The 24,222-nt window shown below is 50.7% G+C and overlaps 1 protein-coding gene across 1 annotated transcript in view; it reads right to left on the minus strand.

The window, feature by feature from the left end:
- Positions 1-24,222, minus strand: part of CAPZB (capping actin protein of muscle Z-line beta subunit) — a 73,904-nt gene that overhangs the window by 18,073 nt on the left and 31,609 nt on the right. Inside the window, exons 3-5 of the mRNA XM_023758386.1 lie at positions 20,183-20,304; positions 15,914-16,027; positions 189-330 (exon numbers count right to left, since the gene is read on the minus strand). Coding sequence (XP_023614154.1) covers positions 189-330; positions 15,914-16,027; positions 20,183-20,304 — 378 coding nt within the window. The remainder of the gene's footprint in view (positions 1-188; positions 331-15,913; positions 16,028-20,182; positions 20,305-24,222) is intronic.

The following is a 24,222-nucleotide window of genomic DNA, read 5'->3' on the forward strand; positions in this document are numbered from 1 at the left end:
TACCATCAATGACTACTGCAATCTTGACTAATCTTTATCCAAATGGCTTCGGGCACTTTTAGGAATTAACGGGTTTAGGTATCACAGTACCCCTCTTCAAGAAGCATCTGCTAGAGAACGGGGCTGCGCTGCTGGGCGTGGCATCTGTCTGCAAGGCCCTGGGCCACCAGCTGCCGGGAGAGCTGTACCTGCACTTCCACCACGTGGATGGAATCCCAGCAGCCTTTGATCTTCTTTGATCCGTCTCCAGCCTTCTTTATGAGGATCACTCCAGCAAAGCCATGATCCAGATCCCAGAGGTAGACAGATGAGACGCCGCCTTCAAAATACCTGCAGGAAACAGGCCCATGTGCCCATTAGATGCTAGCTTGTCAAATTACAGACCATCAGCCCAGGTCCCAGGGGTGTCATTCGGAAAGGTTCGCCTATGTCTGTCTGGAATTAAGGACCCTCCCTGCAATGGTTCTAGGGCTGATTCGTGTATGTGTCCTGAACATCCACTGGTCGGGGGTGGGGGTAAAGCATCCTTTGGGGGTCACAGAAAGAACACGGCTTAGGAGTCCTCAAGATGAATCTGAGCCTGAGCTCTCCCATGGACTCCAGCTTTGTGGTCTTTGTCAAGTTTTCCAAACTTCTCCGAGCTTCGGATTCCTCCAGATAAAGGGTCCAGCAAAGTGTGTGACGTGACCATCAGCGGGTCATTACTACTGAGTCATCACCACTGTCCGATATTCCTATCTTTAGTGATGGCTTCTTTATAGGGGAGATTAAGAGGAAAAAAATAGAGCAACAAATGCTTCCTCACCAAGAACCCCCCCGAGCCTAGGCCCACCAGGGCCTCTATGGTCTTTCAGAACAACGTGCTGCAACTCGCTAACCAGGAATGAAGGGCTAAGCATGGGACGGAGCTCCCTCCTCAGGCCTGAGCCAATATGGAAAACTTCCTAATTAAGAGCAAATGCACGAGGGAAAGAAAAGGCCAGAGGAGAAAAGGAAACCAGGTTAGACCGCAGTCAGCGCCGGGACGGAGTCAGGCTGCTGTGAGTACGGACCGAGGAGTTCAGAAAGCACGGGTGGATGGATCACTGCTGATGGGCAGCGCCCCAAATTCTACTGAATCTCGTCTGGTGGCTAGCACGTTCTTTACCAGAAAGTCTGTGGCCTCTCTGACCTGTTAACCCCCGTTCAATGGTGTGGCAGGCAGATTCTGGGCCCCAGCAGGACTGCAACCTCAGATGTGAGCAGACCTCAGACGTGAGCAGACCTCAGACGTGAGCAGACCTCAGACATGAGCAGACCTCAGATGTGAGCAGACCTCAGATGTGAGCAGACCTCAGACGTGAGCAGACCTCAGATGTGCACAGCGAGCAGGCAGTGTGGCTGCAGTGAGCGTGGGCCCGGGTCAGACAGGCGTGGGTCCCAGCCCCAGTCCCTCCAGTTACCAGCTCCGTTTATGCCCTTATCCACCCAAAAATTATTTATTAGGGGCTACCAGGCACCCACTGTATGAACTGGGCCTTAGGACTGCTGAGAGACAAAAACAATATAGGAAAGTAGATACCTGACCAAAGATTACTATTAATTTTAATAATAAAAACAAGTACTAAGAGTAAACACGTCTGTGAATGTTAATACTTAGAGGGTGAAGAAATAGGCGAATTCTTCGTACTTTTTGTGCAGAGGTCAGTATGTGACATACAGCAGAGTGTGACCGGGGGACACTGAGACCAAGGAAGTAGCCCCACTCACGGAAGACAGCCTCCAGCCTGAGCTGTAGGGGCGGGGCTCAGTGTAACCTCTTGCTCTAACTGCGCCCAGGGGTCCTCCCCACCAGGATTCCTCAGGCAGACTGGGGCCCACCTGCTGCTGCCGCCACCACCACATCCTGTCCCCACTGCTCCATCCCCACACCATCCACTGTGATTAAGCTGTCAAATGAAATTCACAACTCTGCCACTCCCAGCAAGTCACGGGAGGCAGGTGAGGGCAGGCCTGCTAGGGCTCGAGATGCCAGCCCCAGGCTACATGTCAGTCAAACAATGGAGGGTGGGAAGGGGTTTGACTCCAGAAAGGGGCAAGTGTAGTACTATGAGGGGAACAAACAGACACACCTGTGGGGGCCCAGAGCTCAGTACCATCCCAGGGGACCTCAGGGACCCCACTCAGGAAGGTTATTTCTCTTGTTCCAATTCTCTTTTCAAACCATCCCCCGCCCCCCACACACCACACCACACACACACACACACACACACACACACACACCCCCTCCTTCCCTCCCTAGGATGGGAGGGAGGGGAAGCAGACAAGTGCTCTGGTCTAGGACCAGCCCTGCAGGGAGCTGCACGCACAGGGACATGTGGAGATGTCTCTGTCAGGTCTTAGCTGGAGTCCACGTGCTCAGGTGAGCTTGCAGCAGGGCCTCCGGGACACTTTCCGGCTTGTTCTCCTGGATTTTGGTGGCTCCCTTGGCTCATAGTTCACTGGGAGGCACCCCGTCTACTGAAGGAGGAGAGGAGCAGCCCACCACAGACCTGTGAACACCCGTCCTATTGGTGACAGACGGATGGGTTCTCCCACCCAGTTTTCCCTTTTCGTCTGCTTGCAGGGAAAGCAGCCCCACATCAAAAGGAAAAACCAACAACTCGAAAAAACTGTGGCTTTTCCTGTGCTGGCAAAAATGACAGGCCGATAATTCCTTCTTTCCGTTGGCCATCCTGGAATGAAGGCTTGAAGCCCAGTGGGCATTTCCATCCTTCCGCCCCCTCACAGCTCACGGCCCCATCCTCTGTACCTCCCCAACCAGAGACTGGTGTTGTTCTTGTCAAAGGCTCATGCCCTGAGTGCTGGGAGACCGGGGAGAGCGGGTCAGGCCGTCCTAGAGGGAACCAGGGGAGATCGTGGTGGCTTGATAGCCCTGGTCGACACCACCTGGTGACCAGCTCAAATGCGCCAGGTGGCCTACAGTTGACCCCACTCGCTCTCATCCCTTAGATTTGTTTTCTTCTAGAAAAATAAAACAGCAGCGCGGATGTTTTATAAGGTGGAACTGGCTGTTTCCAGTCCAACGTCCCTCCCATGGCCCAGCTCCCACGCTGGGCAGCTTCTTCTTGGCTTGCTCAGCTCCACGCTGACCAGGCCAAACATTTCAAAGTGCTGGACACAAAGGAGGTAAAAATGCAACCTCAATTCTGACCTCCATGTGGGTTACTGCTCCCCCAAAGTAAAAAAAAATTTATTGCAACATTATAAAAAAAGGAAATTTAAAAATTAGCCCACAGTGCCATATATCAACTTATCCCATAAATCTGATTTTTCCAAATTCCCTTCCAGTCTTTGTCCAGATGCGTAATTTTTATGTAACTATAAAAGCCCTGCAATGGTGCTGCACTGAGTTGGGTTTTCCTCACTTGGCATGGAACCCTTAGTGCTTCTCCATGGAGCCACATGATCGCCGTAATTGTTTTTAAGAGCTGGGATAGTATTCCACTGGGCAGTATCCTAATTTACAGTCCGTTTGGCTTTTAATACAGAAATGACGCTTGGATCTCACGGTGACTGCCCCCTCTTCCCATCGGGTGTTCCCCGTCGAGGCGGACGTGCTGAAATCCGGCCTCCGCAGGTATGGCCCCAACACAACAATTCAAGAACGGACTTGCATTCCACCCACCAGAAGGGATCTGCAGGGATGTGAGCGGCTGGGAGCGGCAAGTCTCAACCCGAGGCTCCAGGACAGAGAGCGCAGGGGCTGGTGAAGGAAGGGCCGGTTCGGAGCCGCCCAGAAAGACCTGCCTCTCCGACAAGTGCTGTCAGGACCGCTGTGCAGTCAGTGGCGAGGCGACTGCGGGGCACACAGACAGCCCCCCATTACATGGTTATGGCTTTGCTCTGCGCGTGAAGCATTAATTAAAGAGGGACCTCAACAAGTTTTTGAAAATTTATTCTTACCTGCCGTACTTTGATCATAATGACATGAAACAGGAAAAAAAATTTTTTATGTGGTTCACATTTACGAGTTTTTACATAAAGGCTTTTGTGGGTATTTTAAGAATGTGCTAAAATGTTGTCTGAAACCACATAAAGCCATCTGAGGAGTCGCCCGCCAGAACTAACAGCACACACATGGAAGCACTTTAACTGGCCTTTGTATATTTAATGAGTCAAATAGTATTAATATTGTTTAAATGCTAACATGCTATTTCAATAAGGTGGCTCTACCATCGCCAGCACTCGCTCTTAGGCCTCGCACGTCAACGTGAATGAATGATCACATGTGGCCCGGCATGAGAGCAGCTACAGAGGAATTAACCCGGCCCTGCCCTGGCTCCACCCAGCTCTCCAGGAGGGCGGGGGGCAATATGCAATCCACACACGCGGTAAAGAGGGTGAGTGACCAATAGCTGGACAACACAGAGACAGCCTTCGGGGACACTGTGGAGAAGCCACCTTGTAAAGTCTTAAACCATGAAAGCTCCGGGAACATCAGGAGTGGGGAGATGACAGGTCACTCCAGGAGCAACCGGGGTAAAACTGTGCTGGACTCTGGCAGAAAGAATTTCGACCGAGTGACACTGGTTCTACACACAATCTCGGTGGCTTTCTCTGTAAACATTAACATTTCCCAAGGCAGATGGAACTGCAGGGAATTCAACAGTTGGGACTAAGGAGATGGGGCCACTCAGGTTGGTTCTATAAGTCCCGCCATTTGAAAACAGTATGTCCATGACAACAGGCAGATATGGGTTTCATAAGCTCCAAAAGATCAGTCGCAAGGGGACACCTGTGTGCTGGATGAGCCAGGGGCAAAAGGCAAGACCCTCAGGTGGGGCTGATGATTTATCAGCACAATCACAATTAAGCATCTGGTTGAGTTTATTCTCTGTCATCAGCCAGATCCCTAAACTTGGACCCACTAAAAGCCTAATGTGTCAGTAATTCTCAGAGTTCTATGTCGTCTCTCCCTGAAAATCACTCTTCCACTTGAATAAAGGCGCAGTCACATGTACAGATTCTACGTCCATAACTCTTCAACCACAGGACTTCTGGGGGGGAGGAAAAAAAGGGGAAAACATAGTACTTCGCACTCAAAATGACCTACTTCACAAAAGAAAAAATAAAATAAAAGATTTCGGTTCCCAAAGCTTTATGGAGTGCTTGAAGCTGAGGAATGCGAGGAGACCTAGGATGGAAACTTGTTTCGGGAATCTGAGCTGTGGCTCTGAATTAGCCAATCCTCAGTCTTGGCCAACACTGGGCTGTAAATGGAACAGGAAAGATGGGCTGGAATGGACTTTGAAGTTGGCCGTTGGTCCCTCTTTTCAAATCGTCTCCTGGGAGAAGAGCCTGATTTGTGCTTCTAATACAGAGGTTCCCCTACAGCTAATGAGTCAGGCTATGACCCTCCACAAAAGAGCCAAAGTCAGGACAGACCTGCTGGGATGAGCAGGCCTTTCCGGGTTCCCTCAGACGTGGTCTTTCAGCTTCAAATGGGCTGGGCCACCATCACAGGACAGGCCAGGAGGCCTGGACCTCCAGCAACGCAGTGACCTCTGCAATGCGGAGGCACAGGTAGGCACCCCAAACTCAGCCAAGACCCGGAGCATTGTAAGGGGAGCCCCTAGACGCTGGAGTGTGAGGGGCTCTCTTCTGCAGTCGCTTCATTAAAGAAAGCCAAGAGGAAGTCAAGCAATATTTATTTGGCATTGATGTGGTCTCCCCAGCTCTGACTGTTCAGGATTTGGTGGCTGCACTGGGGCCTGTATGAGGCAGACACACCTCAGCCCAGATTCCTAACAGCCGAATCAAGTTGGATCAAAACTCTGCTTACATGCCTCTAGTGACAAGGAACTCACTACATTCCCAAGCAACCATTTCCCTTTTGAACATCTCAAACAGTTCTTGCTGGACCTGAGTGAAAACTTCCACCTACTGCCTCAGGAAACACACACAACCAGAACTTCATGCCCTCTCCTCATGAAGTCCTTCTAAGTATCTAAAGACAGCTGACATAAACCCTGAGGTTTCTTTTTTTCTGACCTTCTTGTTCTCATATTATTCCTCATAAGACATGATATTTTAAGCCCCCTACCTTGGTTACCCTCCTCCTCAAGGGTATGAAAACAGAAATACACGCCCCAACTATGTGTGAACCAGCACAAATCTCAAAGTGAGCTGCCTGTCCGTGGAGGAAAGCAAGACCAGTCAGCGTTCTCGGCAATCACGCTCAGTCATACTGACACACACATACTGAGCTTGCACTCATCTCTAATGAAGTATTTTTCTTCTGTATTGTCGTGAAATTGTCTCCCACACCCTGTACTTTTATGAACTGGGTGTCCTGGGCCGGGTATATCACTTTGCATTCGAATCTGTTCTATTCAGTCCTCACAGACATGGTCTTCACCATTTCAATCTATCGTCTGTGTGGACCAGCTCTCTGAACCTCGGAATTCCAACATTTTCTAGAAAGATACTGGAGAGAGGCTTCCTGGGGCACCTGGTGGTCCACTTGGAAGCTCTGGTCTGAACACTTTTTTCACGTTGGGGGACAGTACAAAGATGGGAAGTGCCCACAGTCTCAGTTCTGGCTGGAGATGAAGGGGCCTGCTAGGATGGCTGCGGGAGAGAGAGAGGGAATGTATGTATGAGGTGGTCTTGGCCAAAATGCCAGAGTTCAGACTAAAAATTTAAATGTCGGTGCAATAAAAACAATGAATCCCTCTATTCTCCAGTGCCACACTAGGAACACGGCCCTTACACGGTGCAAAGCCATAAGATCCCATGAGATTCTCACTTCCTACCTCTGTCCTCGGTCACATACGTGGTCGGTTTGCTTCTAAGATCTCATAAATAGTAATAGTGAGACCTGTGATAAATGGTCATGAGGGACACACTTTACTGTAATCGGCACTTGGTCATGACAATAACCAGGAGGTCATATGGGCACTGGTTCAAACAGGAACTCCCATGCTTGATGTCTGATTTTATGGCAAAGACAGGGAGGTTAAAGCCCAGGGCAGAGCCATTCCACTAGCAGCTGGGATTCTGCCCCAAGACAATACCTTTTTGTTTCCTTCCAGCTAAAAAATAAAATAAAATCGCCAGCAGCTACTAGCAGTAGTTTGTTTTTCTGATCATCCTTAACATCCTATAACATACTAAGGCACCTGGTATCCACAGGTGGGAACAATTCAATTCCACTCCAGGAAAAAAGAAAAATCTCCAATTTGCTTGGAGAGGCATCTAAAACCTGGCTTGCTTCCTTGCAGTGCAGACCAACATTCCTTTCTGTTGGCTCCAAACCGGCCACTGTCGAGAAGCTAAGCATATCCCCTGCCCAACAGGAGGATGTGGGTGCTGCCGATGGGTACAGCTTCTGAAAAGCCCACAGACAGCGCCAGAAAGCAGGCTGACGGCCACAACTACGAGGGGCTGGGACAAGGGGGTTCTCTCCCCCCCACCCCCCATGGATGCACTAGAAAGGGCACAGGAAAGCCTGGCACAGAGCAGGCACACAAACACTCTGGCCGTTCATTTCCATGAGGGTCTTCCTCTCTGGGCTGAGAAAGGCAGATCTTCTTCCTTCTTCTCCTAAGCTTGGCACATTCTGAACTGTCCGGGAAGCAAGGTTCTGCTTGCTCTGTGAACGTAGTCCCAAACCCACTGCCCTGGGGGCTGAAGCTGGCTCCACACAGAATGGAGAAAGATCAACACTTGGCTTTGGGCTGCCCACGTCCAGATCTGCTGCTGAAAGCCAATCACCCTTGTTTGTGTATTGAGACCAGCTGTTTTCACCACAATCTGTGGAACGTGTCCTGGAGTCTGCCCATGGACACAGGACAGGTATTCTGCGGAAATTCCTTCCAAGACATACAGGTGCAACAATCCCTGAGCACACATACCAACTGGCTTAGGCATGTGCGACTTTAATGCCAGTTGCACTTAGAAGTGCACATCTGGACTGCGGCTACAGCTCTTTACGGCCTCTCTTTACAAGGTTTTTAGTTTTTTTACTTGAAGAGAAATAATGAAGGCCTCTCTGGAAAACAATGGTGCCGCTGCAGGGGCCACCAATCTGGCTCTGGGCTCTGAGCAAACCGTCTGTGCTCAGCACCACCATGACCAACTCTGCCTCACTAGACTACCTGTGAAAATACTGCCCGTCCTGCTGAGCCCAGCTCATGAGAATGAGGACGGCCGAGGCCTTCTGGAATTTCAAAGCCATCACTATTGTCCAAGAGCTGCCATTTCAGAGAACCCATTCTGGGTCTGGGGCTTTGCATTCACTATTTTACAGTCAAGGAGGCTGAAATCCAGAGAGAGAAAAGGAATGCACCCAAGTCACATAGCTGAGACGTGGGAAGTCGGGGTTGGACTTGGGGTGTGGCTGGTCCCGGTTCAGCCTGTGAGGTTGAATTTAGGTGAGTTAAACACACACATGCAACCAGGCCACGGTACACAGTGCCCCGGCTGGAGGAGAAGAAAAGGAGGAGAGGCCAGGAATCTGGGGCATGACGCTGGGTATCTTGCACTGGGAACTGTGAAAAGGAGGGTCAGTGAGGCAGCTGGGGCCTGCTGGCGGAACCTCTGGAAGACCACCCATCTGGATCCTGCCACAAAGCAGCTTCCCCAAACCTGCCAGCAGCAGCCCGGGAAACAGCCAGGGAGCAGAGGGTCTCTGGTGGGAGCCTGACCACCAGAGGGAGGTGTTCCTGCCTTCCAAGTGGTGTCTTCACCCCAACACGTGGAACTGCATAACCTAAAGTGTGACTGCTCCACATGGTTATAGGAACCCAAGCATTCTGGAGGAATCAGAGTCCCTGATGCTGACTTGGGGACCATGTTTGTAAACAAACTTGTTTTCTGCACACTCCTGTCCTCCATTGAACTTCCTTTAGCAGATAAAATCAGACAGCGCATGCCAAGGCAACCAGCAGTGGACACTCGCTCCCCAGCCTCCAGGTAGGGGGGCCACACACAGGCTTGTCTGCATCTACTCCTTATGGGCTCCTGAAACTGTAGCAGACACCTCTGCTTAAGAACAGTGGTCACAAGAGCTGAAACTCACACTGGGAGAGCAGGAAGCGCTCCACTCCCCCCCACCCCCAACCCCCCGAAGCTGACAGGGGTCCTCTCCATCTGTCTCTCTGTTCAATTAAAACAACAAACTGAGGAGGACTTGGGTTCCCCATGAAGTGCTCCCAGCACTTTCACATGAGCCCAAGGCTGTGGCCAGCCGGAGTCCCCAGCAGGCAGGCCGGGGTTCTCAGAGGCCCTCTGTGCGCATAGCTGAAGATACAAGGAGTATTTGTGAAAACCCAAATACTGATTACACTGCCGACAATCTGAAAGCTAGACAACACTCTGTCTTTACCCACTCTCCCTGGAGCCAAGATGTGCAGCAAGCAGTGCCTGTCACAGGATCCTCTGGAGACCTTTAAGTCTGGGAGGAGGCCCTACATCTCTGGGCGAGGGGAGAGGGTTTGTGCATTGTGAGCCACTGAGATCTAGCTGAAGGGCCAGGGAGTGAGGGGGAAGGTGCCAAACCAAATGGTCCAGGTTTCATGCAGCTCCAGCGCGTTCCCGATCACTCCTCCCATTACCTCATGCTACTCTGCTCAGTGCTCTCGCCCACTTCCCAGCGGGGCTCTGAGGCTGGAGACCGAAGGGACTGGCCTGGTTGTTTCTGGCAGTGCCTCAGGAAGCACTAGGTAATCTTAAACTACGACCTCTCTCAGCCAGACTAGGAGCGTGGTTAAGACTAAGTAGCCAGACTAAGGGAAGTCTGAGTCAGGGTCCTTCCACTCCCAGCCTGTCCAATCCAGCCTCCAGACTGCCTAGGAGGAATTTCTTAGGATGCACATCAGAGCTGTCCTAGGCACCCCTGGGGCCCTGCAGACCCTTCCCGATGCACTAAGAATGGCAACCAGAGCCCAGGCCTGACAAGGGCCTGTGTACCTCTCCCCACCACTCACGTCCTACTCACACAATGCTGACCACACAACCCGGGAACCACCTCAAGAAGGCCGTGCAAGATCTTCTGAAGATCGCTGTCCAAGTGAATGCCACTGCTCGAAGCACGGCCTTGATGCCCTGATCCCCCAGGTTACATGGCTGAGTTCGGGTTCCCAGAGACCACCCAAGGCTCAGTGATTCACCAGGACTCAGGACTCAGCAGTGCTGAGCTTCTGGCCGAGAGTCGCTGCACTGAAAGGAGACAGGGCAGAAGCAGACAAGGAAAAGGGACTTGGGGGGGTTGGGGGGTGGGGAGTCCCAAGGAAACCAGATACAAGCTTCCAAGTACTCAGAGTATGGCAGGTTCTCCACAATCTCCACAATATTTGTGAAATGATGATGTCTGCTCTCTCCCATCACCGCAGATAGGAACTACTTCACTATTTTCCAGATAGAGATTTACATGAGGTCTCGCTGTGGGCTGGGGAAGAGCCCTGACCTTCAGAACCCACAGCTGCCAGGGAAGGCCCATCTACTAAGCACCCTGGCTGCTTCCAGGAAGGCCTGTGGGCTTCTGGGACTGCCACAGGGTACCAACCTTGTCTCATTCTGTAAACTTCTTCCAGACAAGAAGGGTTGATTAGAAAAGCTAATTAAAGCTTTTGAAGATTATCTGAGACCTAAAGCAAGAACATAATATGCCTTCCCTCCCTATTCCTCTACCCCCCCACTGGGACTCTGGCCTTCATTAAGCTTTGATTTCAATCAATTGCACACCCACTAAAATTAACTTATAAGGCCAATAAATTGCAACCGCATGTTTGAAGGTATTATCTGCTGCAAGCCAAGAGCCAAGGATCGCAGAGCACGGGGCAAGATGTCTGGCACAGATGGGAGCAATCATCTTTGGAAGAAAGCAGTGCCAGCCCTTCGGTCAGAACATCTGGCCGCAGCAGAACCCGGCTGACAGAGGCAACGGTGAGACACAATATGAAAGCCGGAGCAGACAAGGCTCCTGTCTTCTCTGGGAACCTGAAAAATCAAAGCACTGACCGTGGGATTTGTGGCAGCCGGCTGGTGCCTCACACCACAAGTGAGATATTTTTCGGCAGCTTCAAGCGCCTACCACATGCCGAGGGCCCCATGGCTAAGTCTCTCTCAAAAAAGATGGATCACTTAGGTCGAGTGATGAGGTTTTATAACTGGTGAGCTATCCTAGGCTTGGGCCTGAAAAGGCAGTCAACTCTGCCAAGAAAGAAGTGATCCCATGAACCAGTCACCCAAGCGTGTGCCCTTATTCCACCGACCCCAGGGCTGCATCCTAATGACATTCCCTAGACTGAGCCAGGCCCAAGAATGAGAGATGGAAAGCCATCTGGGGGCTTGATAGGGAAAAACGAGAATAGCCTAGATGTTGGGGAATAGGATGGGAGAGATTCGGGGAGGGAAGTGATGAAATTCAAGATGACTTCAGAGTAGATAATGACCTCACCCAGGCCCAGCAAAACATGCCTGTCCTCAGCAAATTGACTATTTCAATCTAAAAACAGACTGTTTGGGTAGTGCTAACAGTTGCTTGACAGTTATCTTCCTGGGGGGAAGTTACTACCATGGAAACTTTCTGCCGCTAATGATGGCAAACAAAAACCCCGATGAATGTGGGAGGGGGCGGAAGTTGGGGCTAAGGGTGCAGTAGAGAGCTCTGAGCAGTAGGATGACAAGGAATGGATGGCTTCAAAGGGATCGTGTAGGACACACAGCTCGTGTCTCTGGGCCCCCACTCACCTCTGCCCACCTTGGGGAAAGAGTCCTGCCCCCGACTGCTGGCACATTTATTCCATAATGGAGAAATGCTGTGCAGGCAAGGAAGAGGGGGTGCCACATCCCCACAGGAGTTAAGAGCTGGAGGGCCTGCTAGTCCATCCTTCCCTGGCCCTGCTCCCTCACCCAGACCATACCAACTCCATGTGCTGACAATTAATTCTAATTCCCTGCAAAGTCAGAGCCTTTACAGGCCAGGGAGCAAGGCCCAGAGCCCAGGACAGATCCAAGGCCTTCCCCAGGCTGCTCATGGCAGAGAGAAGCCTGTGGGGGACAGTGAGCACCCCTCCCTGGGAAGAGCTGGCACAGCTCCAGCAGGATGCTGGCCTGCGTTTCAGCTCCAAATCTTTGCACGCTCACTGGGTCCGCTTCCCTCATCCTCTTAAGGAGAACATCAGGAGTAAGCAAGGCTAATGGACCCACAAGCAGCAGGGAGGAAAGGGAACCAGGGTGCCCTGTCACCAATGTGCGCGTGCGCACATACACAGCTGGTGCTGGCTGAAGCTGTGTCTGCCTATTTACTGGTGACAACAAAAATCCCCCCAAGTTCAGTTCTACGGCACAGGAGGGGCAGGGGCAGGGAGGGCAGGAGAGAGCAGGCCTCCTGTGTGAACTGAGTCCAGTTGGGCCTCCCAGGACAGGGAAAGGCCCTTCCTCAGAGTGGACCACAGGACAAGAAGTCTCCTGAAGGCACATTACAGCACAGCACTTGCCACAAAGGACTCTGAGCCCCAACGTGGCTGGAGTCCGGCAGCGTTCAGCCATTTGAGGGGGTGAGAGGTCAAGGGCCAGAGAATAAACCCAGTCCTAACTGCCATTCATCAGGATTCAAGAATTCAGAAACACCTGGGTTGTCAAGACCCAGAGCAGCGGTCGCCAACCTTTCGGACCTCATGGACCACCAGTGGTCCGCAGACCACTGGTTGGCGACCGCTGACCCAGAGAGCATGGGGACAGGTCTGCTCTTCACATCCTCAATCCCTGTGGGGCGCAGGCCAGGCTCCAGTTTGGAGTGGGCAGCCCCCTCCTCCGCCCCCCTGGGCACTATGCTGTGCCAGTCCTGCTCTTGGGGCAACAGCTTTTTCCATTACTCCCTTTTCTTTCTGGCAGAGGTGGGCTGCCCAAGGCCCTGGGCTACTGTCACCAGGCCCAGGACACACGCCATCTCCCGGCCCCTCCTGCAGCAGCTCAGAGTGACCAAAACCAACAGACTTGAGGCAGCATCATGGCGTGGGGTTGGGGAGAGGGCACGCCTCCCCTCAGAGTGACCTGTGAAAGGGAGACAGATGGACAAACCCATGTCAGAGCTCTGCGGCTTCATTCACTGGGGCAAAAAAATGAGTCTCTACTGGGGTGGGGCGGGATGAGGATAAAGAGAAGGCACGACCTACTGTCCCTTCAGCCATGGAATAGTGTGGTCCCTAGAAAACCCAGAGTAAAAAACCCTTGAGCCTGTGTTGCTCAAGGCAGGGAGAGACAGGCATCCTAGCCCCTGGCTGACTCCTGTCTGCTCCAAAACCACGGGGAAAAGAGCTCATGCTCTGGGCCCCACCACGGACACCAACGTGACCACAACAACTCAAACCCAGAAATGGTTTGGCTCATGTGTGGCCCAGCGGGGAAATGTTCCTGACATTCGGTCTCAGGACAGCACTCACCAGTGCACGCTGATAACACTGGGGGGAAGGAGAGGGTTAAAACTGATGACTCTGGGTCCCCAGTGACAGCTCTAACCACCGTCCCTCCAGTGGCCAGTGGCTGCTGTCACATGGGAGAACCAGGCCTCCCTGCCCCCTCTGTGGGTGCCATTCGGAGGCCTTGTACTCTCTTCCTCCCCCTGGAAGCAGCACACCAACGCTGCTGGGGACAGAGCAACACCCTCCGGGCCGGATTCCACCATCGCACACTGCCACGGAACCTCAGGGTCTGGCTTGTCCAATTTAACCCCACGTGGGTACAGGAAGCTGTCCTGTCACCCCCTTTACTCCCCCCAGCAGATCAGCTCACTCTCAGAGGAGAGTGTAGGCACACTCAAAGGCACACAGAAATTCAGCCACTAAAGCTTTAAAGCCACTGGAAAAGTGGACATTTGCCCAGGAAGGTGCTGGACAGCTGGACCCAGCTGTGGACAAGCTCTGGCCATGTTCAAGGCTGTACCCCCTGCTTAGCAAGTACCTGACTCATAGCAAGCACTCAAATGCCAGGCGAGTAAATGGACTCTGGAGTTGGATAAGGATGGCTTCCTAGTCCAGTCCCCCCACTTACTGGCTGTGTGAACTTGGGCAAGTTACTCATTTGTAAAACAGGGAGAAACCTCTCTCACAGGCTGCTGGGAGGTTAAATGAGATAAAGAAGATCGTGAGGCAGTTAACACAGTGCTTGCACGGTCACCGGCTGGTAACTGCTGTTATCATCATTGCTGTTTTATTATCAAATCATCACTATAATATAAAACTGATTCCACTTGGACATTCTTAGTAACTGGATTGGCTTCTTGCCAACTGGTCAGATAAAAGAAGATAGTCATCAACAACTACAAATAAATGATGAGACAGCAATGAGTCAACTTCTCAGCCCCACTGGAGAAGTAACTATTCTACCACGGGGCAAAGTTCTAGATGTAAGAGCTCTCCAAACACTGAAGAGCAACTGTGAAGAGCAATAATCTGTGGAAACTTCAGACAAATATGAATTTAAATTCTAGCTTTTCACCTCTACGTCCTGCAGCCTAGTGCGAGTCATTTAGCCTCTTGTAGCCTCAGTCTCTTTATCTGTTAAAAAGGGGTTAAAGTATGTTCCCCAGAGGTTCTCAAAAGGATCAAGGTAACGTAGATAAAATGGCTACACAGCAGTGCATTCAGGGCAAATGAAACGCCGAGGGCCATTTGTTTGAGGCTGTGCCTTTCAATTCCATTCATCTGCTGAAAGGTGGTAGGGTTGTTTGTGTATCGGGCTGAGATGCCACTTTCCCTCCTGAACCAGCTTCTGAAAGAGATTCTTTACTAAATGTGTCCCATCACATCTGCTACGAGCTTAAGAGCATTCCAGCGTCTGGGAGAGGAGACCTGAAATTCCCACACCAAGTGAGACACCAGCAGCTCCGCTCCAGGACAGCACGGGGCTCAGCGGCTTTCACTTTCTTTCCTGTCCAAATCCTGGATCAGGGTGGAATGCCACCCATCTTAAGCTCAAGAGGTAGTGTTTACACCTTTAAAAGGTAATATAAAATGAAAAAAGAAAGTAGCAGCGACTTATGTAGCCTGCAGAGCTTCACATTTTTACTATCTGGCCTTTTATAGAAAAGCTTGCCAATCCCTCTCTAGGTGACTGAATGTACAGTTTTGCTATGTAATATAGAACTTAAGCAAAAATGCGATTCTGTTGATTGAAAAAGAATACTGAAGAGAATAACCTTTCTGGAGCTTTTCCTTGCAAGGCTGGTAGATTAAGTGGCCACTCTTTTTGGTGGTGGATGGGAGGCAGGATCGGATGGGAGAGGAAAGAAGAGGTAGGGATCTAACCAGAACCAGCAAAACCACCTCCTGAGGAGCAACTCAAGAGCCAGCAAGATGTCAGCTCCCACTGTGTTAAGGACCTTGACTCGTCCTGCCCTGGTGACTGGTCTGGAAGCAGAGACCCCCGAGCACCAGGTCAGAACTGGGACAGACATGCAGAATGATCATGAACAGAGGGGTCTTTGAAGACACCCTTGGGTTTGATTCCTGGCTCTGCCTCTCGCTTGGGACAAACACCTTTATCTGAGCCTTAATTTCTTCATCTGAAAAATGGGAATTAAAACAGCCATCATGTTTGTGGGGATTTGAGACGACCTGTAGGAAACTCCTGGCACTGTGTCTTACACACACTAGGTGCTGTCCAACGGCACCTGCTGGTACCAGGAACCATGGCACGAAGCAATGCACAGAAAAATCTGCATATGATAGCATTCTACCACGGAGTCATCTCCCAACTGACCCAGCTGGAAAACTAGTGCCCCATCTGCTCTGGGCACAGAGAATTTTAAATAGCCATGCAGGCCAAGGAGCAGGTTCCAGGGAGTCTATCGGCCTGGCCGCACTCTTATTTATGATGGACTTATCAAACCGTGAGAGCTCGAGTGCACTGGGAGCAAGTAACTCACAGGTCTCGATACTGGTCAAAGGCATTGTTGGCTTCCACCTCCAGCTTCCTCAGCCGAGCAGAAGGCATGGCCCCATCTTCCAAGGGAGGGTCATACTTGTTACTCCATGGTGACCTGGAGGAAGGAAGGAGAAGGAGGTGACATGTATCATTTTAGGGAGACACCACCTGTGACCTGTGAGTCCAAGCCCCAGCTGTCCAAAATTTCAGAGAAAAAGCCACTACCCACAGCAAAGATTTTCCAGGCCCTGACAACAAACCCAGCATTTTTTAGGATTACAGAGAGAGGGCTCAGCAGCAGCCCTCTTGGGTATGAGCCCCATGGTCCACCTCTCACCAGCTGTGTACTTCTGGCAAGTGGTGTGATATCTTTGTAAAATGAAGCTACCATCTGCTCCCCATGGTGCTGTTGTGAGGAGCAAAGGAGAAAATACAATCCGAAATGCCTGGGCCAGAGCCTGGTATAGAGTGAGTTTCAACAACTGTGCTTTCTTTCTTACCCCCTTTCTAATGTCTTCGTTCTCACCATTGTGTTCATCAACAGATGCCCCTGTCTCCTCCCTGACCTGCTGCAGCTCGGGGGAAACTTTTACTCCAAAGACCTTCTTACACAGTTAAGGATGAAGAAGAGAGCGGTCGTTAGGGAAGTGGGCAAGAGACTAGGCCCCATGGAGACGCGGATTACACATAAGAAAACCTGAGCAATCAAGTTCTCCGCGGGGACAGAGGGCAGCTTTCCCAACACCGAGGGCCATACACATGTAAGGACTGCTAAATGAGAACCAGTCTCTGCTTTGCCAGCCCAAAGGCTTGCCACAATTTAAAAAGCGTTATTTGCCACATCAGGAAAGCATTTAATCACACAGAGTACTGGAAAGGGGGTTGTAAGGGAGGTGTCTGCTCATTAAATCCTGCAGGTGGAGTTCAGAGAGCTGGGGGTTCGCAGAAGGAAAGAGAGTAAGAAGGTGAGCGGAATGGGAAGGAGAAGACAATGGGAAACTCGGACAAAGCCCTTTACACCCTGATATGTCCACTGTGAGAAACCCACACTGCCTTTCCCATCTCTCCTGCTGAAAACACACCTCACATCACTGAGAACGCAAAGGAACCTTTCAATTTGGGATGGATGTTAAGGAAATAAGGTATCACTGTTTCCTGAACCCATTTTAACAAATTCTGGGCACGAATCTCTCTCTTCTTGATAACGGGTACCCCACCAGGCATCCTACGTCAGCAAGTAGGGAAGACCTCTCCCTTCAAGGGTGGCAGACTTATCTGGTTTATTCCTCAAAATAGTGCTGCTCAACAGGACTTCCCATCACAACAGAAATGTTCTCTATGCTGTCCAAGATGGCAGCCATGAGTCTGTGTGGCTACTGAGTTCATGTGGCTAATGCAACTTGAGGGACTGAAATTTTCGTTTAATTTAATTTGAATTTAGCTAGCCAACTCCAGAACCTGAGCTGCAACAGGGCAAATCTTCTGTCTTGTCCTCCATCATTTGATCAGCACCTAGAACAGTGCCTGGCACTCAACCACATGCTAATTTTTTAAAAGTGTTGTTCAAAGAATTAATCAATTCTTATATACCAACCCCCAAAGCAGAGGTAACCATTCCCCCCTCCCTGTCCCCACTGCCACACAGATGTCAATTCTGACCATATTCTACCCTTCCCTCGCCCTAGACTGCAAGAGAACGTTGAGAAGCGAGCCTGTGAGATTTGCCTTCACCCCAGCACCTAGCACCGAGTCCGTGTGCAGTAAGGGCTAGCGACGTACAGCACGGGGTGGGGGAGAAAGGACCCCCAGCTTCGCTGGTTGCTGTGGTCCTGCAAGCCAACAGAGACAGAGCAACTTTCTGCATTTCCTGCTGAGGCCTCTCCGCAGACCCAGAGACAAGGTGCAGTTGAAGGGCGCAGTCACCTCCCGATCTGAAAACTAGGCTTGGTAGTTCCACTCGCCAGTGGGTGTGGAAAACAATCTGAGAGTGAGAATCCGAGCCCCTTTCCCCTGCAGGTGCTCTCTTCGAGTCTCCTCAACACACTCAGGCTCTGGCCTTCAGCCCTTCGTTTCCCCAGTTAAACGGCCATCGTCTTCTTGTGGGTCTGGAAGACCCGCCCCAACTGGCTCTCATTTAAAGGCGACCTGTTTAGACACAAGAGCCCATCTTTCTTGCAGACTGGGGGCCTGGAATTTTCAAGAAGCCTGTAACTCACATTTCTCCTGGCTCACAGACGACAGCATTTCAAGCTGCTAGTCCTGGAGCCGGGGTAATTGTAGCTGGGGGGAAATCATAACATTACCCAGAATATTCTTAGTGGAAGGGGCACTCAGAACACATTTAAGAGCTTAAATGGAGGCCATTTGAAAAAAGACAGATGGACAGGAACACTTAGATTTCAAAAGTCAGGCCTTTCATTTCCCTCAGAGAATGCTTTTTGTTTCAGCTAACAGGTTTCAAACAGTGCTGCTGGCAACGGCCACACCATAAGGATCTTATTTAAGCAAACGATCAAACAGTTAGGATGGAAATGTGTGGAGAAAATCAGAAGACCTTGAAGTTCTGTATCAAAAGAGGGAAAACGGAAGAAAAGTCCTGGGCTCTGACACCCCGGGCTCCTCTTCAGCTGAAGTCCCTGGGCCCCTCTGCAATGCCTGAGGAACGAAGGTTGGAGCTGGCAGGACGACCTGGAGGGAAGGCAGGCACCAAGCCCCCCGGGTATGCTGGCCTTGGCATGGACGTGGAAATGATCCCAGCCTTCCACAGGCTGCTGGGGAATAGCTGCCTCACACAGCAAGCTGGAGTTTTCAGGTGGAAAAAAGAAACATAATGATCTTGATTAAGTATGACTCAGTTCAAGGTTCACCTCTTCCAGGAAGCCTCCTCTGAACCCTGCCTGGTGAGGCTGCTTGTCCTTAGGATTTCAAGGGTCTTCCTCTCTAAGGGCTGGTCCTCCCTTTCCTAGGAGGTTCCCAGCGAGGACTGGACCTGGGCCTATGCTCACAACTGATGCTTCACCACTCTATGCTGGGGACTCCCACCTGCATCTCCCTCTCCACCCAGGCGGCTAGGCTATCAACAGTCTACTGGACATCTCCACATTCATCTAATGGGCATCTGGAGCTTAAAATGCCCCCAAACCAGCAATTCCCAGAGTCTTCTCCACCTCAATAAACAGTGACCCCACCTTCCAACTGCTCAGGCCCAAAGCCCTGCAACTGCCCTTCATACTCCATCCACTTGCAAACTCTGCTGGCTCGACTTTTACAAGTAGACTACTGTTCACCCTTTCAACTCTAGTCTCTGGTCTGGCTTGGATTAGGCCAAAATACATTCTCTACCTAACTTCCATTTGAAGCTCAAAAAGGGACCCAAGACACCCTTAAAAACCTAGCTCAAGCTGGTTTGGCTCAGTGGATAGAGCATTGGCCTGCGGATTGAAGGGTCCCAGGTTCGATTCCGGCCAAGGACACATGCCTGGATTGCAAGCTCGATCCCCAGTGTGGGGTGTTCAGGAAGCAGCCAATCAATGATTCTCTCTCATCACTGATGTTTCTATCTACCTCTCCCTCTCCCTTCCTCTCTGAAATCAATAAAAATAAGATAAATAAACTATGAAAAACCTAGCTCAAACATCACCTCCTTCGGGAAGTCCTCCTGGACTCAACCATGGTTTCTTCTATGCTACCCTCAAACCCTGAATAAGCTTGGCAGTGACTGCATGAATCTTATCATACAATAATCAGCTGCTGGATACATCTCTGGTTCTAGACCAGTGATCACCCAGAGTAGGGGCTTATGTCACTTTAGTTATTTATTGCCCTCAGCATGGTGATGGAAAAAGAGAAAGGAGAGTTGTATATTTGTTTGACAAAGCTACATTCAAATGTCCCTTAAGCACACAGGCCCTCCCTGTGTTCAGATCCCCATCATGTCCACATCTTGTATCTTGCCTGTTGCAGGACTGAATTATAATGAAACTGCTCACATCCCTTTCCCATTAGACTGTAAGCTCCACCATGGCAGAGGCCTTTTGTTCATGCTGCATCTCTGACACTGACTGAAGGTACTCCACAACATCTGGTTGATTGCAGGGAGAAAGAGAAGAAAGGAGGAAGAGAGGGAGGAAGGACTGACAGAAGGACAAATGTAAAGAAGGTTGGTAGACTGTTGCCTGTCAAAGTCCAGTAGTCCAGGTGCTGCCATGTGGCACTGACTGCCCAGGGTGCGGCCTGGCATGCCTGCTGCACTCTAAGGGCAGGAGCTCACCTATAGGAGTCCCCGTCTCTGTTGTAGTCGCACAAAAGGTAATCCTTTCCCACCACTTTGTCTCTGGCGATTTTCAGTGGCTGGTCAACAGAAGACAGGAGATCTTCACATAGACTGGGAACCTGGCAGAGAGAAAGGAAAAGGCAGAAACAGGGGTTAAAATAACACATCAGATCCAGGCTGGCTAACGGCAACTACAGCCAGATCACGGTCAGCATATTTAACATCTGGCCCTTGGTATCCTGCCAGAATTATGGGCCTGTTCTTTTCTTTTCCACATGTGTCTGACACCAACTGTGTCCCCCTATAAAGAAACCTGTTCTTGAATTACAGTGGAGCGTGATTTCCAATACAGCCTTCCTTCCAAATCTGCGTGCTTTAATTACCTGGTCGCCAGGGTGGTCTAGTACAGTTAAGTATGTATATGCTCGTATTGGTCTCCGGTGGGCAAAGTACAAGCTGAAGTCCGAGAAGAAGGTAAACATGTTAAATACACAGGAATCCACAGAACTCTGAGAAGAGCAACCCGTCCATGGCGGCCAACTCCCACAGGCTCCCATGCTGGGAGCAGTTTCCAATACTTTCCAGGCCCCTGGCCAAGCATTACCAGGCTGACTTGTAGAGTCAACCTTACCTGCTGCAAAGACAGGGTCGCACCAGCTCCCCACAGCCCGGAGCCCTAGACGGCTTATTATACCAGGGTGACCGGCCTGGGACCACCTCAATGAGAAGGAGGGCCCGAGGTCTTGGGGCAAATGCTGCTAAATGTGACGCCATGGTCCTGCTAGTCACCAGGCCACTGGCCTCTTCTTCCCAACCCAAACATCAATTTCCACCAAAATATTCCAGGAAGGGATGGCAGCACTTTCAGAAGTGGATTCCTTCAGGCTTGAGTCACTTCCACGCTGTATTCTCAATGTGCCGACTGCATTCGTTTCATGGGTCTGGGTTTATGGAGGCCCCACCATATCATTTACCAGGCAAGTGGCTGCCAACTGCACCAATAACCCTTCCAAATGGAAAAGTTAAATCATGTGGCCAGGACACCCAGAACAGCGGCTCGGCAGAGGGGCCGACAGCTACAGCAGTTCCTGTGTTCTCCTGGAGACCCTTCCACCTCCAGAGCGATGGGGACAGAGACCGCCACCACCCCCGACGCCCAGCCTCATGGGCTTCTCAGGGCACCTCTGCTGAGCCCGGTGCTGCAGAACTCAGCCTGGAAGGCCCTGTCTGGCACAACTAGAAGACAGTGCCCTGCCTTCTAGCTCACATCAGTTCTGGCCTCAGTGAAATGGCGCGTTTCTTCTCCACAGAGCAGCCTGTCATCTAGCAACCAAGAGGTACGCAGACCATTAACCACTGGATACAACCCGCTTATTTTCAGAATCCCTTCTCCATGTACCACCTGCCTGTGAACCCCTCTCCACCAAACAAACACAGAGAAAAACAAAAACGATCCCCCTCCCTCAAATGGGGCTATTTTCAAAGTTAGTTTTGGTGTTGATCATAGCAACCCCACGACCATTTCCAAGTGTCTACCGTGTCTCACACGCAGGCTAGGCTCTCACAGATGGCATACTGTCTGCTTTCAGCTCCCCCTCACCCTGTGAAGTTGTTAAGTGTTATCCCCATTTTATAGGTTTGAGAACTGGGGGCCCAGAGGCAGTAAGGTGCCCAATGCCCATACAAGAAGCAAGGGGCAGAGACAGAAATCCCCGCTTCTGACCGAAACTCTGGTTTACAGACAGCTAAGAGGAAAGACCGTGCACATCAAGGCACACTCTGGTGGCAAACAACCCCCTCCCACCTCACCCCGCTCAGCTCTGGGTGGCCTCAGAGCCCGGAAGAAAGTCCTGGCCAAGGCAAGGGAGATTTTAACAACTTCCACCCAAAGCAGCTGGGGTCTGGAACTGGTCTGGCTTCCTGTTGTTGGCCCACTGAAACAACCCTGGGCACCCACGGGCCTGCCTCTCCCGAAGTGTCTCTATTTATTCTGTTGGCTGCTGCCTTGGCTTATCTGTTGGGCCCTGACTTTTGTCTAGAACCCATTTTAACTGGTTGGGGCCCTGATACTATTGGCCCAATGTATCCTGGGTTATGCTGAAGACTAAGCAAACAGGCTCTGTAGTCAGACTTCCTCAGTCCACTGCTTACTGGCCTGATGGACTTGGGTAAGTCGTTTTACTTCTCTGCTAAGACTGGATTTTCTCACCTGTAAAGTGGGGACAATAGAAACCAACCTACTGTGATTTGGGGGGACCTGCGCGAATCGGCATTCAGTGCAGGGTAGGGGAAAGCGTGCACACTAGTAGCTGACAATTTATACCCCTACTCCCTCTGTTGTCCTCAATGCCGTCTGCTGTCTGTTAGGCTTAGGCCACACCAGCCTAGATTACACTTGAATTTTCCACACTGTTTCAGGTGCTGGATAAAAATGGGCCCCTGAGAACCTCGTTTTTCTTAACCCCAGTTCTACCTGGAGCCACCTGCTTCACCTTTCCAACCAGTCATGCTGCTTGCAGCTAAGTCTCCCAACACAGGAAAGCTTATAAGATAATGGGGTTTGGTATGAAATGGGTGTGACTTCATTCCTATCCAAGAAGTTAATCCACAGATCAAAATTATTTGAAAAATTCCTTCCTGGCACTTACACGAATTGAATTACATTTTTTCTCAATTTGCTGTCTGTCTCCCTCGCTAGAATGTACTGGGGCAGGGACTTCAGTCTTGTTAGTGGTTCCATCCCCAGTGCCTTTGGCAGTGCTTTACACACAGCAAGCGCTCAATATATCTGGGAGGGAGGGGGAAGTTTTACAACATGGAGCCTCCCAAACACCAATCGGCTTTAAGAAAAAAGTTTACTGTAAAGAACTAAATTTTGATGACACCAATGACCAATTTCACTTGTGGTTCACATATAAGAACCGAGATGTCATACAAACGCTCTAGATAAAAAGAACTGGAGTTTTAATTTAAATCCTGACATTTTATTAATATATGACCTGGAGGGCCAACCTGCGAGCAGGAGACCTGGGTTCCAGCCTGTGCTCCGCTGCTGACGGGCCACACAATAAGATCAGTAGGTGAGCCACACCAGGCCTGCATCCGTGAAAACACTTCAGGAAAAGACTAATCTAGATGACATTAATTTCTTCACATGGTTAAATGCAGTCAACCTTTTTCAGAAGAACCCCCTCGCCCTTTATTTTAAGATGTTCTTAATTTTATGAAACCATAGATTTATTTTGTTTTTGTTTTAAAGGTTGACAACCCAATGAATTACCTACTCCCCTCCCCTTTTTTTTATGTTTCTTGCGTGTGTGTGTGTGTGTGTGTGTGTGTGTGTGTGTGTGTGTGTGTCGGGGGAGGGGAGGGGAGGGGAGAGGAAAGGTGGGGGAGGAGCAGCAGCCCTTGATCTAGAAAATGGGATCCAGTGTGCCCCACGTGTCCAAGTAGATCAGATCGGTATAAAGGACGGAAGGGATCCTCCCACTTTGTAACTCATGCCCTTCAAAGCACAGACAAAGCAGACTAAGGCAACAGTGCAAGGAGTTGCTTTGTGATAGCAGCTGTTATCAATAGCCACTCTTGTCACCTGCTCAGCCTGCCTTTCCTTTTCTCGGCACACAGCTCCTCATTCCATGTAGTTTGAGCAAGGGTGATCCCCCTCCACCGGCCATGGGCCAGCAGAGGGCCGCAGCCTAAACAGCCTGGGCTTATTCAGGGAAGGAGCTCTCCTGGGAATCCTCTCCAGGGGCTACGGGAAGGTGCATGCTTCCCTTCTCTCTGCCAGGGAAGCTGGGATGGGGTGAGGGTCCTAGGCTGCAGCGGGCATCAGGGGAGCACCTGCCCGAGCTTCTGAGCACTGGGGAGCCCCTGAGATATTGTCTGAGGTCCTAGGTTCAGCCACCCTCGAAGATCTGTCAAAGTTCATGGCCAGGTACTGATCAGCTTCAGAAAAACATACATCTGAAGTGTCGCTAAAAAAAAAAATAATAAAAAAGGGCAGTGCACAGAAAAACACGTAGAACTCAAGAATG

This window comes from Myotis lucifugus, unplaced genomic scaffold (assembly GCF_000147115.1).
Source record: "Myotis lucifugus unplaced genomic scaffold, Myoluc2.0 scaffold_128, whole genome shotgun sequence".
Lineage (NCBI taxonomy): Eukaryota > Metazoa > Chordata > Mammalia > Chiroptera > Vespertilionidae > Myotis > Myotis lucifugus.